This window comes from Chinchilla lanigera, unplaced genomic scaffold (assembly GCF_000276665.1).
Source record: "Chinchilla lanigera isolate Chin_1 unplaced genomic scaffold, ChiLan1.0 scaffold00003, whole genome shotgun sequence".
NCBI classification, from domain to species: domain Eukaryota; kingdom Metazoa; phylum Chordata; class Mammalia; order Rodentia; family Chinchillidae; genus Chinchilla; species Chinchilla lanigera.
The window spans coordinates 34,947,516-34,968,109 of NW_004955404.1; the positions used below are offsets into that span (position 1 = coordinate 34,947,516).

At 34.2% G+C, this 20,594-nt stretch overlaps 1 protein-coding gene across 1 annotated transcript in view; it reads left to right on the plus strand.

Moving 5' to 3' along the window:
* The window catches only part of Dach1 (dachshund family transcription factor 1), a 378,258-nt gene that overhangs the window by 207,736 nt on the left and 149,928 nt on the right, over window positions 1-20,594 (plus strand). The window contains exon 4 of the mRNA XM_013516960.1: window positions 5,320-5,481. Coding sequence (XP_013372414.1) covers window positions 5,320-5,481 — 162 coding nt within the window. The remainder of the gene's footprint in view (window positions 1-5,319; window positions 5,482-20,594) is intronic.

Here is a 20,594-nt window from a genome sequence, read left to right on the forward strand (position 1 = left end):
TTTTAAATATCCATTTGTTAAATGGCGAAATTCTCACTCTGTGCATTAAATAACTTTTGTTATATTTGCATTTTTGTTAGTAACAGAATAAAGCTGAAACTACAGATAAGGACATGATGGACTCTATGACTTATTTTATGATATCGGCTGTCATATATGGGAGGCTTAGAAAGTTTCCAGGCTGTTGTATATATTATTTTACCTTAATTCTTCACAACATGACTATGAGGTCAGGATTGTTATCCATATTTTTAGAGATGAAAATTTTCAAACCTAGAACATTGTATAATTTTCTGTGCTATTCCAGATAAATTGTATACATGTTGTCCAAATTGTGTGTGATTGTTTGGGGTGCTTTTGTCAACCCTGTTATACTTCTTCCTTATAGAATAGTGAATTTAGATGATCAGCAGCTTCCATATTGGTTACTAATTCAGCAGGAACTTTAGAAGACTGTAGTGGAACATAAAAAGGTGAAATTAAATGATTAGGCAGGTTAAAAATTTAAACAATAACCTGTTTAAAAAATCATTAGAATTTGCCCTGATGAAGTAAAGCAGAATACAACCTACAGCAATGTTTCCATTAGTTATATAATATGACAAGCTGTGTTTCTAATTTCTCTGTGAAAATCTGTTACTTCTTTTAAATTTCAGATGATGAAGTTTGTGGTGATCAGTTAGGAATGAAAAGGAAACCTAAGTGTCATTGCATCACATAAGGGATACAGGATATTTTCTGATGCTTGACGCACAGTCCCTTTCTTGAAGTACAGTTAATGGGGCCATGATATATTATCCTTTGTCTGAAGAAAAACTTGTTTTTAAACCAAAAATATTTCTAAATTTGTTTTTATCAGGGAAAATGAGTTTTAATATACATTAAATTTTCCCATCATCAATGATAAATTAGATTTAGAAATTCTTTTAAAATGACATGACAACATGCTACATTTGACTTAGTTCATGACAAGTCTCGTATTTGTGGATGAAATACTATAAATCTTGGGTAGGGTAAGAGTTGGCTTAATGAAGTAAAATAGAGGAAATAATAATTCCTTAGGTTAATGGAACATTTTTCATCCCTTTGTTCCTCACAGTTACCACCTAGCTGTGCTCCCGTCAGTTAGATTGGTGATTTTGATGTAAAGATTTTGCCTTATCAGTTGGATGTGATGCTCACTTCCCTTAGATTATTTGGTGATAACTTGAATCATATTTTGTAAACAGACTACTGCTAAAAATTTTAACCTACCTAATCATTTATGTTACTTTCACTTTTTAATATTCCATTAAAGTCCTCTAAAGTTTACAAGCTTCCTGTTGATTCATAAACATATTCATGTTTGATAGTCACTACAGTGATCTGCTTGCGTAATAAGCTTTCACTATAAGGAAAGAACATACCATGGAAATATTTCTTTCTTCTTTCTTTCTTTCTTTCTTTCTTTCTTTCTTTCTTTCTTTCTTTCTTTCTTTCTTTCTTTCTTTCTCTCTTTCATTTTCTTTCTTTCTCTTTTTCTTTCTTTCGTCTTTCTTTTTTCTCTTCCTTCTCTATTATTTAAATGTTTTTCCTCCAACAAAGGAAATTTTGTAAAAAAAAGAAAAAAAAATCTTATACTTTGAGAAACACCAATTTGCTTAGTTTTGAAGGGAAAATAGGCTGTTTTAATTAAGAGTTAAAAGCAGTGGTAAATTGCAATATAAGGCATTTCAAGGTGGGATAAGGAAGCAGGGTATAACAAAAATTCTCTAAAAGTCTGAGGTAAGGGGTAAATATGATCAGTGAAATTATGGTAAGTGCCTATGAAAAGTCATGCTTTGTATTAAATTGGTGACACTTGCTACTTCCAGTACATTCCCATTTATTGTAACATAAAAACAATGGGTTAAACTACTTTTCATTGGCACAATCAGAATAAAAACCATATTTCTCCTGCAGTTCTCCCTGTAATCTAGTTTGAAAAGTCTTTTTTCATTCAGTGACAATTTATGCCTAGCACTGTGATAAACATTTGGGATGCATATACAAAAACAGTACTTCCATCCTTTTGGTGCTGTCAGGTAGAGAAGTTAGCCGTAATCCTTTCTTCCTAGGTCCACACCCATTTTCCTCAAAAAATAAGCAGAAGAAGAGATGAAGCAGTTGCTTTGCTCTCTTCAGACTGCACATTAAAATGACCTGTGGGATAGTAAAATTAATGAAAAGTAATGCAAATACAAAGGTCCCAACTCAAACCGACAGAGTCAGAATCTGAGATGGCAGTGCTTGGCTCCTTGCTTGATTTGAAGGCGGGCGCCCTCTGATTCTATGACACAGCTAGGGATGGCCGACTCCCATCAGGCGGGGAAGAGAACAGGAGCTGGCGAATCACAAAATATACTCAAGGGGCGGCTTGCTGAAAAGTCAGGCATGGCTCTTGGAGGAGTAAACCTTGAGACAGTTCTTAGAAGACTGATAAAGATGAAGATTCAGGGATCTCAGCTTGCTTCTCTGCTTCTCTTAGAGCATTTCCATAAAAAAGGCTTAAGCAGGTCAGGGACAGGGGACTTCAGAGCGCCTTTGGAAAGTAGCTACAACACGTGCAAGCACAGGCTGGAAATAACGAAAAGGAAGTGAAAGAAAACCTGCGTATCTGGGGCACAGAGGGGGAACAATGATTCCACTCAGACAGTCAAGGAAGTGAGCACTATGAGTCCTGACTACCATGTGAATCACTGAACTTGATCCTAAGAGCGGGAATTGAAAGTCATAAGCAGATCTGCATTTCATAAGGTCACATTGACCACTGTGTGAACGATAAGACATTGGAAGTGAGGGAAGTGGAAGTTGTCGAGGAGTTTGTTGCAGGACGCAAGATGAAAGAAAGGAAGTTGGCATGGTGGAGGGCAGTGAAAATGGAAATTGGTTGAATATGCAAGATATTGAAAAATTACAATAAAAAGCCTACCAGAGCACTCAGTGAAACTAAAATCATCAACTGTTTCTTATGTCAAAATTTTCTTCCTGTGTTCAAAAAAAATGGGACTAAAAATAGATATTAAAAAGTACTGTAGTTAAGCTATGTGCATATGCTATGTACTATATACATGTGAATATCTGTGACACATCATTTTCAGCTGCATTAGAAATGGGAGATTTATAAATGCCATCAAACAGGAAACTAAAAGAGTGCTGTAAGTTAGAACAACTATTGAATAATAAAGTTACAAAACATAGATTTAAAACTAAGGGCTGAGACAGTCATCTGATGACAGATATAATTATTGTAGCTCAGGGAGCTGTGCCAGCCTACGGACGTTCTGCAGAAATCTTAACTAGGTTTTGATTTTGTTACTTAAGAACTGGAATGTATGGGGTGTATTTTTTCCACTAAACATAACGTGGAATTTTTCACACAGTTTATTTGATTTGATCCTTATATTTTTCCTGTGGGATTAGACAATTTGTGATTAGGAGGCAATTTCATAGCTTGTCCATGGCTGAATCATGCATACTTTATTTGCATATCACTTAATTTGATTTTACTCATATGATAATGTCAATCATATCCTAAAGTGTAGGTTCATTAATATTATTTGAACACAATGAGAAAGATTTACCTGCAGGGTAAAGAAAAGGTGAGGCCTAAGAAGTGGTATAAATCACAGAGGGGTCAACATCAGGCAACCAAGGGAAGGAATAAATAAGATGTTCACGTTGGTGACACGGCAAAACCAAATAAGAGAGATTTTCTGGGAAACACACAGAGAATTTTAAGAGAACAGGAAAGAAAATGTTCTGAAACATCTTTGAAGGAAATGAGTAATTGGGGAAAAATTCAGTCATAGGAAGATGAGAGAATCAGTTCAAGTTAAGACTTAAAAGGCAGTGAATGTTCAGACCAAAACCCACATGGATTCTTTGAATTTAGATCAGTGCCTTTTAAGGAGTGGCTATCAGTTTTCCATGCAAAGATCCAATCTGTAGGTCTTGTTGAGTTGGGGTGAAAGTGATCAGAGCCTCTTCGTGCAGATCTGAAGAGAAGGTGCAGTCTTCTCCTGCTCTCTGAAAACATAGCAGAGATTTCCACAGAGAAAGGCTTCCTTATAATTCCTTGGGCTGAGTGTGTTTGCCGTAGTAACTAGTGGGGAGGAAAAAAAAAGAGGGGCGCTCAGTCTCTAATCCACCAACTGGGAATAAATCACACAGATGAATTCATAGGGGTCTGGAGCACCATGGTCAGAAATACTAAAGAGGCTGTAGCAAAAGGAATACATGTGCAAAGTAGGGAGAGGATATGTGCGCTTTCATAGGCTTAACATTCTAGGATTAGAAGAGTTTATTCCTATATTCCAGTGTCTGCTGTTCTGCAGATGAAAAATGGCAGGCTGAAGTGAATTGACTTGGTAAAAGTTGAAACATTTAATGAAGACAAACCACTTTCCTGCTCAAATAGCATGCTGGATATTATATGCATGTTTAAAGAAAGACTAGAGTGACCAATAGCATTGAGTTATTAAGGTGATTAATCTTTTTTCATAATATGCATCAGTACTTAAATTTTACAAACAGAAGCAAACTATTTGCTATTATCATATTTTATTTTTCCTCAATTCTGAGGTTGCTAAGTTGTGCAGCGATACACAGAACATGCCTCTGAGAAGCTCACCATCTGGTGAGGAGAGAGGATGCCTGATGGACAGCTACAGTGCTACAATGGAAGTACAAATGTGGTCCAGAAGGAGAAAAGTAGACAGCCTGGGGGAAAGGAGGTTACACTCCTAAACATGAGGAGTTCCTTGGAGTTTAAGAACTCAGCGAAGTAAGTCAGGTAGCAAGATCATCCTGGACAAAAGCAATGGCATGTAGGAAAGCAGAAGATTGAAGAGACAGGTTATTTATGTGAAAGGGTGGCATGTTTGACACAGCTTGAGTGTGGTGTGAGACAGTGTGGAAGAAACTGTGGGTGATGAAGTTGGCTCTTGTGGTTTAAGCCAGCAATTCAGTTCCTTTTTAGGCAACTGTGGGGGACTTGGACCAAGAATGGCTCGTTCAGACTGGTTTCCTTGAGAGATAACTCTGGCTGCATTTCCATCACCATAATTCTATGTATGAATTTTGTTTCTGCTGATACTTAATTTGGGAGTTTAGGAGCTGTCTTCTCTTTTTATCAGTGTTAAATGACATTGGTCAGTTGGCAGTGAATGTCCTCTCAAAATGCTTTATAAAGAAATCAGATGATCTTATATATGCTGTATGTGAGTTATAAAAAATACATGGATGATTACGTGACAAATCTGAATTTGAATTACCTCATTTTTAACTTATTCTTTTAAGGTCTTACAGCAGCAGCTGCAGCAGCTGCTGCTGCTACCAATGCAGCTATCGCCGAAGCAATGAAGGTGAAAAAAATCAAATTAGAAGCTATGAGTAACTATCATGCCAGTAATAACCAACATGGAGCTGATTCCGAAAATGGAGACATGAATTCAAGTGTTGGTAAGTTTTATGTTCACTGAAGTGAATTGTGATCCCTTTGCCATGGAACTACTTACTTTTCCAGAGCCAAACCCTTTTCTACCCACTGAGAAGTTAAAGTTAGTGCTAGCACAGGAACACTGAGTATTGTGAGGATAACCATTCTATCCACATGTGCTCTGCTGGCATGGTTGGCACTACTAATTTTTTATAGGATCAACTAGGTAAGTATTCAATTAACATATTCCATAATACACATAAATATTAATAATCAGAATAATAAATATTGAGTGTAGTTAAAACAAAAGAAAAATATATACTAATACAACCCAATGATTTACTTTTTATTCTTTTAATGCATTTGTTATAAGGTAAGAAGTGTATCACTATCACCAGCAAAGTGCATACAGCAGTACCCTCAGCTGTGGAGGCTGTGTCCCAAGACCTCAGTGGATGCTAGAAAACATGGATAGTGATAAACTTCATGTGTATTATGCTACATATATACCTATAGTAAAGTTTACTTTACAAATTAGGAATAGTAATAGCTTAGCAATTACTTAAGATGGGACAATGACAACAATGTATTATGATAAGTTATTTAACTAATGAATTGCTTATTTCTGGAGTTTGCCATTTAATATTTTCAAATCATAATTATTGTAGGTAACTCAAATTATTAGAGACAAAACCATAAAGGAGGACTACTGTACATCTTTTTCATGTACTACAGTGAACAAGGATGTAATTCTTTCTATATACAGCCACTACCATTGTCTCTGCCATTAAAAATACAATTTTAATTTTTCTTTCCTTCTGTATAGGCAAGAAAAGATGAAAATTTAACTCTTACAGTCAAGCCAAATAAAACTGTTTTACTGTGGAGAATGTTCATTTGAGTAATTTATTTTGTCAAAAACAATTTCAAATGTGGATTAATTTTTTATTGATAAAATCTATAGCACCTGGAAGATAGCATGCTAAAACATTTTTATTTGGTTACTGTACTGCATCATTTTCCTTTAACACACAGAAATCATATTCATAATGTAACTTAATACTGAAAATTTGGATTCTACAAAATGTGTACCAGCTGCCATATTCAACATATGCTCATGAAGGACCCCAAAAAATTGTGGTAGTCCAGTTAATTCTCTTCTCCATGCAGCATTTTCACAGATAATTTCCTGAGTAATAGCAAACCCTTTATTTTCAACCATTCATTCTGTTCATAATTATGGGTATCGTATATGAAGAAATACTGTCGATTTCAGGAATAGTCACTTTTACATCAGTTCTCTGGAAACAGACACTAGCCATGACTATAAAATTCAGAAGTGCTTTTGGAATGTACATACAAAGCACAGAAAGCCACTGCTTCTGTGAAACTAAAAGGCAGCTTTTAATGTGAATTGGGAGAAAGTAAAACTGTTCACCATAACATCATAAGATGCCTTGAAAGAGACTGGCAGCAATGGTTTGAATTGAGAAAAAGTATTGGTGGCAATGTTTGGAAGGGTGAAAAGACATGAAAGAAATTCTAGAGAGAGAGCAAAAACTGAAAAAGACTGAAAAAAAGGTAGTGCTTGCCTTTCTAAGTGCTATTAGGGAGAAGACCAGGAAGATCGGATTATTTAGTTCATGGTTTGTATATGTAAATTGAGACTTTTAAGTTAAACCAGTATTAAAGTAACATGAAAGAATTATAAAGCTGCTTTTGGAGCTATTACATGTATATTGCTTTAAAATAAAAGTCATTTACTTTGGCAACACTGAACAATATTGAACACTTTTAAAAATAAGTTATTGGCCACTATAAACTATATATTGTTCCAAAATGTAGCCTGCATTGTTTTCAAAATTTTTGATAGTTGGTGTTTTCAGGAGAGATTCTTAGAGTAGGCAACATAATAACATTTTAAACAAAATATATTAAAACATGTTGCCTTGGAATTTTTCTGAGCAATAGAATAGTGATCACTTCTGGAGAAACCAGTAGTCAAAAAGTGAGAAGAACATAACTCATAATAAAGCACTAATATGCATTTAGTATTTGATGGTGTGCACTAACATTTTGCTGTGGTTAAATTATAGCTTACTTTAATGCATTGGTTCCTAGGCTATCTGAATAGCTTAAAATAAAATAATCTAAATTTCACTGTGTATTGTAATTGGAAGATATAATTTTTCTTCCAATAAAGGATGTAGCTGGTAGTTTATACTGCTTGTTAGCTTTGACATTGACTATCAATCCTTAATTTGGATCAGGAACAGAAATTTACTTAAATTTTCCCAGAAAGTTTTGATATTTTGAGATGTGTTACCATCATTGTCATTGCTAATTCCTAATGCATGTGGTTCATTCTATTGTACATATACTTTGGACAAACAAACAAAAATTTACCATTTTCATATGCTCCTGTCTTCTAAAAATTTTCAGTTTATATTATTCTTCCCAAGGACCTCATGTTTCCCTATAAGAACATGTACCCTTACATGTTCATCTAGAGAGCAGGGAAAATCAGCTTGGGAAGGGAAGAGGTCATTGGAAAGGGTAGAGAGGAGTGGGACTGGGACTTACAATGCAGTCACTGAATTAACCAGTTTTTATGATCCTGGTCTTCTCTGGTTCTGAGGACAGTGCCTGCCTCTGGGTAAGTATTCAGTAATTATTTGCCCTGCCACTTTGGAAAGTTATGTAAACCTCCTGAGCCTAACATTCCACATTTGGAAAAATGGTATCGATAACAATGTCTACATCATGAGATTTTAAATGCATGTTTAGTGCTTATTGCATTGCTTAGTTGGCATTTTGGCATTGTTTTTGATATTACTATATCTCTAAGCCTACCCTCCTGAAAATAGCCTTTTTCCTCATTTCACTGCTGTAAACTGCTTCCTGCTATTCTCTCTGATAGATATTACTTGTTACACTGTGAGGAAATTTGAGGGTAGCTGTTACATCATTTGAAATTTTTGTATATTCAATTTCAGTGCATGCAAACAATACAAAAATAATCTAAGACAGGCCCGGAAACCAAGGTGCATACAGTCTATGGGTGGGATGGCTAAAGAAACAGGCAGCTCTAACAGAAAGTGCTGCATCCTCCAGGAGAATCAGTTCTCATGAAGGAGTAAAGAATTGGGATTGAAATATATGAATTCCAGAAGAATCTCAAGAATCTCGAATGCACATCTGTCAGAATACAAATTTACTAATCCCGTGAATCAATTGGCTCTTTGAAGTCACTTGAGTGAGGTATTGGGGCCACTTAGTCTTGCTCAAATCTACTGACATTTTGGAAGTCAATTCAGTGCTCCATTTACCTCCTATACTCATTTGGCACACAAGTGCTTGTAAATATTGTAAGCATTCTTTTGTAGAAGCACTTTTTCCCCCTTGGTTGTAAATAAATCCATGCAGTCCCAGAAAATAGATTTTTGTTGTTGATCAGTTTCATTTGGTTTGGTTTGGCTTGGCTTGGTAAGGAGACCATGTAGTTTTGTTATAGAAGATCTTTTGCACTTTTTAATGTGAATCTTAAAAATTAGCCGAAAAAAAGCTATTCAAACACATCTTTGACACCGACAAACAATTATTTTGTACCCCGATCTTACTTGGTAACCTTGAGCTCACAGAGTGATCACTTTCAGGGTGAAGTGAGGACCTCAGAATGGATCTAAGTGAGGCATCAGCATACTGAGTGAAATATACGGCCACGTCGCCCTTCTCCCTCATCCACAATCAATTGGATTCTTTTAGTTTAATATTTACTTGCTAAGATGGAATGCTAGTCTGCATGGTGATAAACAGTCTGCTCCTGGCATCTGAAGGTGACCTGTCAGTTCATATGGACAAATCTCCTGCTTACTGAAATGTACAAAATAAATCATTAAAGCAGGCAGGTGCTCATTCCCAGATTTAAATCACCATAGATTTATGATTTGAATTAATGCTTCATTTGGCCATAGAAATAGATGCTGAGACAAATGATATGCACTGGTTGGGGTTTCCATACTGTAGCCATCCTGATATTGATTACTGAGATGTCTTAGCAATCTCTTGTTTATATCAAGTACTATCTTGTGACAGGTTGGCTGATACGAGCTACATTGCAGATAAGAAGGAAAAATGTCCTGGATTCTTTTTAGTGGCAACCCTATCCACAACATGCAGGCCAGATAAATTGCTATTTTTTTTGCTTTAAGGACTGATCTGCATAACCACTTTAAAAAGTGCTCCTTGGAAATTAGAACTGGGATATTGGAAAAGAAGAATTTAAAACTGGTGAACCCAAGGTCAATTTGATAGTGTACATTACTGTGTTTTTATTTGTTTATCTTTTTGGCATTAGACACTTTTGTGGATGCTAAATTAATCACAATTGGTTTAATCTAAATAAAGGAAACTTAATTTTACTTCTAGTTTTTAAATGCTATATAAATATTGACATAGTGAGCATCTCTTAAAGTATCTATGTTTTTTAAATACTTGCTAAGCCTAGTGCCTTACTTCCTTCAGTAAAGACAACAAAGGAAATAAGCCTTTAAAAATAAATGCATTAAATATTATTCCCAAGTGCAAAGTTTTGTGGAACATAATTTACCAAGAGGCAGGAAAAGACTGCATTTGTACTTCTCTTAACATTTTATTTAAGGAAAACACTATGTACACAGTTTAAAAAATACTCAGAGGATTTGAGAGGGACCTTTGCCACTAGCTAATATCTGACTCATAGAACTGGTAAACAGCTATCAACAATAGTAGATTGCTTGCTTAGTAGGAAATGAGTTCATATCTATTCAAAATGTGATCTCAAAACAGATGTCCCAAGAAAATCTCATTGTTTAAACTATAGTCATAACCCCCTAACTGCTGTTATTTCTTTAAGGAAGTGAAGTAATCTTAAGACTTCAGTATTTTGTCTTTTTGAGCACGGAGGAACATAGGCAAGCTGACACTACGCAGCGACCTACACATCTGACCACATTTCACATGCACAAAATGTGTGGTACTTTCTTTTTCTCAAACTTAAAATATTTACCAAGATATAGACATTTCAAGACAGAATCAGGACTTGAGTTTGGGGTAAATGATGTGCTTTTTAATACTATTCTTCATTCCTTACCTCTACTTTCCCTCAACCAAGAAAACAAAATAAATATGAGGAAAAAAAAAAAAGAAAAAAGGCAGGGTAGATAGGGAGATAAAATTAACTTTCCCAGTGACCATCTCCTTATCTTAAAAGGGGGCAAAAAGCATTCCTACAGAAATAGAATGGTTTACACTAGAGCCATTTCCTTTCTTCTGACACATGTGTCTATTTGGAAGGAAAAAATTAATTTTATGATTTCAGGAAAAAAGTCTGAGAGACCTTGAGGAAGCAAATGATGAAACCGAGAATGCAGGCCACCAAGCAGAGCTCTGCGGTTGCACATTGGATTCTCTGCCATGGCAATGTTAATGAACCTCAAATCCTTCCTATAATTAGATGAGGGAATTGCTTATATTTTCAAACAGATGATGCTGCTATAATGAAACGATTGACAGGGAATTTAAGAGTGTCTACAGTAGTCATTTGGTTTCTGTTATAAAAAGAAAAGTTTAAAAAGAAGATTGGCTTTAGACATAGGTCCTGAGAGAGGTAGTAATTTACATAGCGTGCTGTGACAGGTGTCTTTGTGCAGTAAGGAAATAAAATGGAAGACTGGAGAAATGATGGGCAGGTATAGCAATTTTTTGGGGAGGGGTGTCCTATGCTTATTCTGCTTAGGTTCTTTAAAAGGGGCCGAGACTCAAGAGATGGATCCGGATTGAGTGCACAGCTGTAACTGCTGATGAGCTAATTGCTCCTTATCTCTCAGCCCCATTCATCTTCATTTTTTACCAATTACTGAGAATTATCTGTGTTCTCAGTTGGATATGAGAGTTAATCCTTTTTGGTTAAGCTGGCAGTACTGTGAGCAGATTCCAAATCGGAGGGTGAAAAAGCCAAGGCAAGCTTGCTCTAAAAATGTCTCCAGTTCAATTACAGTATCACTGATTCATAAGAAATTTGCTATTGTTTAACAGATTAAATGTGGAAAGTTTTTTTTTTCTACCTTTAATGTTTTTCTGCTTCACGGTAATTTGTAAGATCCTTCTTCCTGTGTGAAAAATAAGATTGAACAATATTAATAATGTGGTTCTTGTAAACATGAAAACACAAAAGACCAGCCTAAAAGTTCAAAAAGACACTGACACATGAAGATAAGAAATATTTTAGAACTGATAACCATCAATTTATGTACAAACACTTTTAATTGATGCTTTTGTTCTCTGTGACTTCCCATATGGTAAGGAAAGTATGTCCAAATGTAAACCTTTTCAGAAATGTCACAGTAGTGGAATTTTAATGGAAGACCACATAAGCATCTCTTAAAAGTGTAGGAACTGCCGTGGTTTGTAATTCAATTGATTGTGAATAGGCCATATGGTTAACATCATTCCCTATGAAAAAGATGTCTTCATATCCTGACTTTTTACACAAAGTTGCTTATTCTGATGTTAAAAAAAACAAAACAACCAAAAAAAGTTCCGAGTTACTCTTTCATCAATGTTAATGCATTTGTAAGTGCTGAATATTTCTGGCATTTTCTTCTTAAATATATTAAATAAGATAGTCTAATAATGAACTATGAAGAATACATACCTAATTTACTACAATGTTATCAAAAATCATTGTGTAAAATTTGAACGTCTTGTATCATGACAAGTAAGATGCTCTGATTACGCCCACAAAGTGAGATAGGGATCACAGACAGCCAAACACATCACAAGATTTAGCTTCAAAAAATAATGTAGCTTATAAGGAATGTAGCTGCTTAGGTAAGTCTCTTAACTTCTCAATTTTCTTTTATAATAAAACGTCTTATTTAATTAAGGATCTCTGTGACCAACTTTCTTCTTGGCTCTAAAATCTTTTGACTTATAAAAACTCAATACAAGCTAAAATACAAGAAGGAATTCATTATAGTGGTTCCTAAAACAAATACTAATCCACAAGCCACTCAAATTTCCCCTAAAAAAGTTAATGATATGTACTGCATATCGTGGGATATCTGTATAGATATTTGTAACCATCACTTATGATGGATAAAGGTAGATAATATTTGTTTTGAAAACAAGAAATAAAAGATGGCACTTCTTTAAAACTTTTCTCATATATACCTGTTTCATTAGAGATTGTAAGAGACTGGGGGGGGCTAACATTACTACACTGTTGTGAAAGAATTGTGGATGTTTAAAAACGTAGTTTAAAATTAGATTATTTTAAAATGCATGTGTAAAACTATGGATCATTTTACTGAACCTTTTTTTTCTGATTCTCTAGAAAGTTAATGGCATCATTTTGTACTTTTTTATAATTTATTTTTGATATTTGTTGTTTATGTGAAAGAATAAAAATATCAATGATCACAACAGGTGATAATTAATGGGAACTATATTACTGTATTAGAAAGATAATTTTTCACTTTAAAATATTTAAATATATATCCTTAAATCTATTTCTGTATGCTAATAAAATCATTAGATGATGCTTACTAACATATATTAGATTCCTGTATGAACTTGTAAATATATCATTTGGTATAGATAAACAGAATTCAGAGGACATTTTCAATTTTTCATGCAGTGTCTTCTTCATTTCATGAAGACTTTTTATATTCATCTGAAGAGTTGGAGAACATTATTGGAAAAATATCCTAAAATGTTTTTCTTTTAATTTTAACATTGCTTATTCTAAATAAAGACTGGATAATGAAGTAAACCTGATAACTCAAGCATACCGTGCTAAGAAACATATATTTAATGAACTTATTCTACAGTATATCCTCGTATAATCATAAAGCATAAGAAAATGTGGGATATATTCAAGTGGAATAGAAAAGTGATAAATATGATAGACTCTGTTACTTCTTAGAAGAATGAATTTATTTTCTTTTAGGAAAGCCCTGGAGATGATCATTGCCAACTTTTTTCACTCCACTATAGTAGTTACTTAAACTTCAAATATAAAGCACAGAGGAAGCAAATATCACAGTTCAAAATAACGCAGTACTGAAAATGTATTTCTTTTTGTTTGTTTGTTTTTCTGGTCCCAGGAATTGAACTCATAACCTTGCGCTTGCCAGGCAGGCGCTGTGCCGCTGAGCTAAATCCCCAGCCCCTGAAAATGTATTATAGTGCGTATCCAATTCCTTTGAAGTCAGACAGTCTTTGTTAATATGATCTTCGATTGTTTCATTTACTTTAAGTTTAGCTTCATATGATTGAGACATGATTAAAATAAATCTTCGCCTTTGTGTTTTGTAAAATACAATTTTAGTGACATGTATTTTCAGATCTAATACCCTGATATCCAAAAAGGTATTCTTTGAGATGTCACCAGAGAGCTTGGGGCCCAACATGACTGTGTGTGCACACAAGTTCCGAGCCCAAAGCACCTGCCACCCAACCTAGCGTTGCACATTTGTGTGGACTGATTCTTTTGTAACTGGGCCAAATATCCCGAAATCATACAAAGCCATTTGTATGAATCATGGCATGGCAAATCGAGTGTAAAACAATATAACTAAAGGATTAGTAAATAATGTAATAGTTGACATAGGTATCTGCAAATATCAGTTTACTGATGAAATAATGTAACATCCATACTTTTGCGTGCTCTTGATGTCCCAAGCTCCCCAAAATAAATGTGGATAATTTGAAGGATAGCAAAGAAGGGAGGATTTAAATATGGTTTTCTTTAACAGCAGGTCATAATGGAAACACAGACCCTTACATTCAGTGCTGAGAGAATTACCAGTTTGATAATGATTAGGAATGTTGTTATTAAAACAGTATGTGCAGTTCATTTTCAACAGTTTTGAATTAGAGTCTGCACTAATGAAACGGATACGGTTTCCTTCACAAAGGGCAGATCTGTTAGTTAATATCGCTGCAGCAGTGCCTCGCAGACCATGCCTTTAGCTCTATTTGTATTTCACAGCATGATAAGCAAAGAGTGTTGATTTTCAAGGATCCTGCTGATGAAAGGTAATGGCATTATTACATCTTTATCTCAAAAGCAGAACTGAGTGGTAAATGATTTTTTTTCTGTGTTGCACAAAAGATTTCTTAGTTAGAAAGCCTTTTTTTGTTTCTTTACATCGTTTTAGTCTTGGAAATGATATGTTATTATTTAATGTCTGCACAGCAAGCTTGAAAGCACCTAATAGCGAATGGATTGGAAGTGAAGTACCTCCTGTTCACAGATATGGATCTTCTCAGTCACACGCTGTACCAGCTGTCATCCCAGCCATACTGCTGTGATTTAATTAGTCTGTTTATGTCCTTTCTAATAATATTTCCTTCTCTGTGAAAGGGCAAATGCGACAGGGACTTTTTCCCTTTCTGGTTTTCAGCAGACTGAAGAATGTGGCCTACATCTGATATGTGAGGATGCAGGATTGAATCACCATTCCTGTCACTTCAAGCTGTTGATAAATTGTTCGGCCAAGAAGTGTACTTACTTCCTTGGGGTCATTTGTAGGCTGAGGGTAATAATCTGCATAGGGACAAAGAAGAGAGCTTCCATACGTTTGTGTGTGTTCAGTCATATTGAATACTCACATATGGATATTTGAAAGTTAAAACATTTCAGAAGCTCTTTACATTTTGATCAGTCCTATAGACAGGGTGGTAAATATTTAAGTCTTTTTCTTGATTGAATTCATAGAGAATTGCACATTTCTGGAATTATCAGAAACATTTTTCATTGTTCCAAGTAAAAATTTCAGAAGAAGTAGTTCACCTGGGATTTTCTCCCTACAAAAACATAGATTAGGACCTTTGAGGAACAATGTCTTAGTTCTATACATAGTATTACGATTTTAAAGTATCTAGGGAAAGATGAATTTACCATCTTCACAAACCATTTAATAAATATATTTTTACTTAAATTTTTTCCCAGTAAGTATATTGAATTTAAAAAGGACAGCTTGCTTTTCAAAATAGTAAAACTACGTACATTGATACATACATAGCTACATAATTAAGTATGCATAAATTAATAAACAAATATAAAGTGATGTGACATTTAATACAAAGTAGTGGTTAATAATTTACATTTGGGAACTGTGTCACTTGTACGATAAGGGAAACTTCAAGACTCAGAAACTTCAGGAATACTCTTATTCTGCTTTAGGATTCTGTGGCCATATAATGTTTCAGGAAACACAATATAATACAACTAAGAGAGAAAGAAAAAAAAAAAGAGGTTTCTGAAACCAATTTCAATTTGTTTTCATTTCACTTATGTGCATTTTTAGAAAAAAGCCTATGTGATTTTGAAATAATCCTCTCTGTGTGCTTTAGTCTGCTTTTTTGTGAGTGGGTTTCCTTCCACCTCACTATCCTTTAAATACTGAAATTGTGCAGCTGGGCTTCTAAATTATCTTGCATTTGCTTATATTTTTCTGATTTTCCTCTTTATTACTTTATATTTGAATATCAGAACTGTATTTCTGCAAAGGAGTTTGTAAAAATAACAAGTCAAACATAATATAAGTTTGATGTCCATCTTTGATAAAAATAACATTTGAAAATGTTAGTTTTATTAGGCAAGTCAGCTGGTTTCATAAAAGGCAAATCAGCTGGTTTCATAAAAGGCAAATCAGCTGGTTTCTTTTAACAATCTGAGTCTCAACCACCTAGAGTTGCTAGTTGCACTGCGCACAGGTACATATTTAGTCTTTTTATTCTTGTGTTTTTATATAACTGCCACTGTCCTAACTTATACTTACTTCAAGAGAGAAATGTCGTGATCTAGAATATTTTAAAATGCATGTAGAGAAATAAACAACTAGACTATAACATGTCTTATTTCCATTAGTACATGAAAGCACTGCTTTAAATCTGTTAGTTTTTCTTTCTTCACGTCTGGCCTTAACTATTAAATAGTTACACACACACACACACACACACACACACACACATACACACACACACACACACAACTGAAGCCTGACATTTCAGCTTCCAAAACTCTCACACAACTGAAGCCTGACATTTCAGCTTCCAAAACTCTCATTAACTTATTTCAAGTATAAGCTGCATGTGTTAAATACATACAGGTTTTGTAATATATTGTATGTAGTATTTTGTTTTGGAAAAATGTAGGCATATTTATTTGACTGTCTTTCCACTGAAGTACAGTCTCACCCTTTCTCTATATTTCTTTTAAAGTCTAACCTAAATGTTGATGATTAAGTTATCTTGACAAGAGCCATTTGGATGCTTTGAAAGAAATTCACCACGAAGCATTTGATGGTATTTTTTATTAATTGGATAAATGAATTGTGAGATGTGTGATTGCATGATGATGTACTCATTTAGTTGTTGCTTTTTGCTTTTACTAATCTCTGTCATATTGGATTTATAAATGGAACAGAGTGACCTTTGAAACAGTGATGGAAATGAAGAGATAAACACAACTTGAAAGGACAAACCAATTAATATCAATGTGTTTGCCACACAGACATAAAGAATTTTAATCCTTTCCTTTGACAGTAATGGGTGATTCATTTGTTGAGGAGGGGAGCTCACTTCTTGAAAGGTACAGATTTTAATCTTACTTTTAAAAATATATAATTTACATAATGTTATATAGTTAACACTCTATTAGGTTATTTATACATAAAAAGTTAGTGACTCTAACTTTGAAAGTTTTGACAATATTTCCTTTTAATAAAAGCAGCTAGATATGTATACATCACAAATATATGTACATTTGAGTTATTCATATGCATTCATATTATACATTATTAAAATAAGTATATTCTGACCTTGATTATAGTAAATTCTTGAATAGACTAGAATGTGTTGTCAATTTTGACTAGAAATGATATACTACCATTTTCTATAGAATACTTTCTAAAGTTCTGATTCATTAATCATAAATAAAACATTTACTATTTTAATTTGTTGACCTATAATGTTAGAAAATATTTTCTAATCTCAATGAATATTCTTGAACATGCTCTTAAAATAAAACCTGACCATTCATACTTCCTTATTACCTCACGTTTTCTCTCTTTGCCTTTCTCATGTTTTACCTGAGTTTATTTTCTTAAAAAGCACACCAATTCTGCTGTGGTGTGAAGTTTAGTATACTTGTACCTTCAACTCCCTTTAACAGCTTAATTATGTAACATAATCAATTTAATCTACATGCTTTGAAATATTGCTGTTGATGCACAGTAAGGCAAAAAAGTAATATGAGCTTGACATTTTAAAACACTTGCATTGAAAGAGTTTCACTTGTAATTGATTTTTAAAAGAGTTCCCTGAAAAAGCGAGCTCAGAAATGTTTATAACAGTTTTGGAGACATCACAAAATGTTTACCACAAAATGTAACTCAGCAATTTCTAAGTTCCCCTGTGAACTAAGAGAGATGTGTCTCACTGGCTTCATCCACACTGATATTGAAGCTTCTACATATGTGTCATTTTCAAATACATGAATTCTCAAAAATGAGTACATTAAAATAAAAGTGATTTTACTTTTGCCAATTGGGATAATTTGCAAAAAAAGTTTGTGAATGAGCGAAGGTATATCTTTAAAACTTTCTTAATTTATATATTTCCTCTTCCTTTCCTCTTTTTTAATCTACTGGCCTTTAATTCCTTCATTAATAAAGTTAACACAGTGATAATGTGTTTTGTATGTGTTAATACTAGAGACAGGCTACAGTTTATTGTATGTGTGAATTCTTTTTATAGCTAAAGATTAATTGATATGATATTCATTATATTTTAACAAGAGAGCAGACCAAAATACAAATAACATTGACCACAGCAATTATTTTAAAAAGCTATTGGTAGGTACAGTATTTCAGTAAAAATAATATCATTGACTAGGTGTTTGTCAGTTCTTGTACTTTTTTATTGATTTCTTGAATATATAACTCCACGACTGATGCTAAACCTGCTTCCTGTGAGTGAAAATAGATCAATTTACACAGGAAATGAACACACGCCATTTATTTATATCTCTACTTTCGAATAATGCATATTAATTTCTATAGTGTAGTGTTTCTCTGACATAAAGTCATGCAATATTTGGAAACTCTGCAACCAATATATTCATCTGGCCTTGTGGTGATTTTCTGTGATTTTCCTCAAGTGTGATTCTACACTATAATGTGATATTTTAAAACACAATCAGCCAGGATGAATCGTTTATTTGTAAGCATTTCTTTTTTAGTTGAAGACTGTGCCATAATTGCATAACATCTACTTATTCCCCCAGGAATCTGGAGTGATTTGTGGTTTGAAATTTCCGTATCATAAATGCATGCAGTGCAGGCAGTATTACATTTAGTCAATAAGCAGGAATTTTGATTAGTTGTGTATAAATCATTAACATTGAGAAATAAAGGTGACAAAAACAATGAATAAAAAGAAATGAATTGATAAAAACAGGTAAGGAAGTCATCCAGTCAACAGTATTACCTAATTTGTCAAATCAATCCATTACTCAAGCCATGCTGTTGCTGAGAAATTGAGTTGCATGAAAATTTTCCCCATACCAAACTCAGATCTTCATTTTTTCCAAATTTGAATCCTCGAACTGAACTAAAAGCGGACGTTTAAATCACCATTCTCTATCGCCCCCTTTTTTCCTCCTACCTATGCCCTTTTTTATGTCATTCCAAACCCAGTGATCTGAAATGCAAACAGAAAAACCCGACACATCCTACCTAGTATTCCTGCTCCAGCGTGGTACAACGTGGCACTTGTCTGTTAATCCTCAGTGACTGCTGTCCTTCAAATGAGGGTCTGGGGAGCAAGGCCAAAGGGTGGAGGAAAGAGAGGGGGAGGAGAGGGGACAGGTAAGATGAAAAGTAGGAGACCCTTGGGGCTTCACTGAGAGCGCACAGCCGGGTGCTGAACTGCTTTTTCACCATAGTCAAGACGTTTTGGTTCCTTAGTCTCTCAATGTCTCTTTCCTGTATCATAGATATTTAAAATATTTCATAGGGCCCTGTGGGGATTATTTGGACCGAGTTAGTGTCCTTAAAATACAGTTTGATCTATTGTAAGCACTACACTAAAAGTTCCTAGAGAGAAAATAACAGTCGAACAATGAAGTGTACAGGCAAATTGATAAAATCTTCTGTAAACCTGGGGCGCTCCAGTCTTCCGGTCTTCTCCACCATACCTGAAATCGGTTCTCAACTTCCTTTCTGTATGTGGCCTCCACATTTCTTACTTACACAGGGTCTTCCATACTCCTCCAAACTCTGTCTCAGTGATTGCATCACAGCAAGAGCCAGGGTGAGGAAACACGCTACCGCATTTGGATTACGTTGCTGCACTTTTAAAAAGCACACGTGTACGTGGCAAGAGCAAATTCTCATTTCATCTGGACAGTTTTTTGGGGGGATCGGTAATAAGCCCCTCAACTTTTAATTGAAAAGTTTTGTTCCATTTTACGTTATCAGACAAAATGTATACTCCCACTCTAAAAACAGACATTACTTTATTCAGTGCACATAATACTTTCTTTAATTAGTCCTTAATAAGCTTGGTTTAACTGGGATTTACGGAAGAACAGTGGTCATTAACATTAGCCAGATTAAGACTGTGTTAATTACTATTGATAGATAAAATAACGTGCAAAAAATGGCTTAAATTATTCCTAGACTTATGAATTGAAAAGCAGTTTGAAGCCCTTAAATGGAAGTAATATTTCACTTGTACTTTAAAATTGAATATTGACTTCTGTATGTGTGAACATGCACAAACATAGAATTTATGCTTTCATGGTTTGAGTTTTACAGCTTATGTAATTTTAACATGAATGATAAAATCTTAAAATAACATTTTGAATAATTCTCTAAGATTTATGCGTGGAAATTTTATTTTCATTTTCATGATTTATATTGTGATTTTACTTAGAAACAGGTATCTTAATAATACATTCCTTTCAGAAAACTCAGTTATTTCCTAATGAACAACTGATAAATGCAAATGATTTCTTCTATTCTGAAAGATTTTTGTTCAAATTGTGATACTTTAATATTAGTTACCTTTTCAATCTTATGGC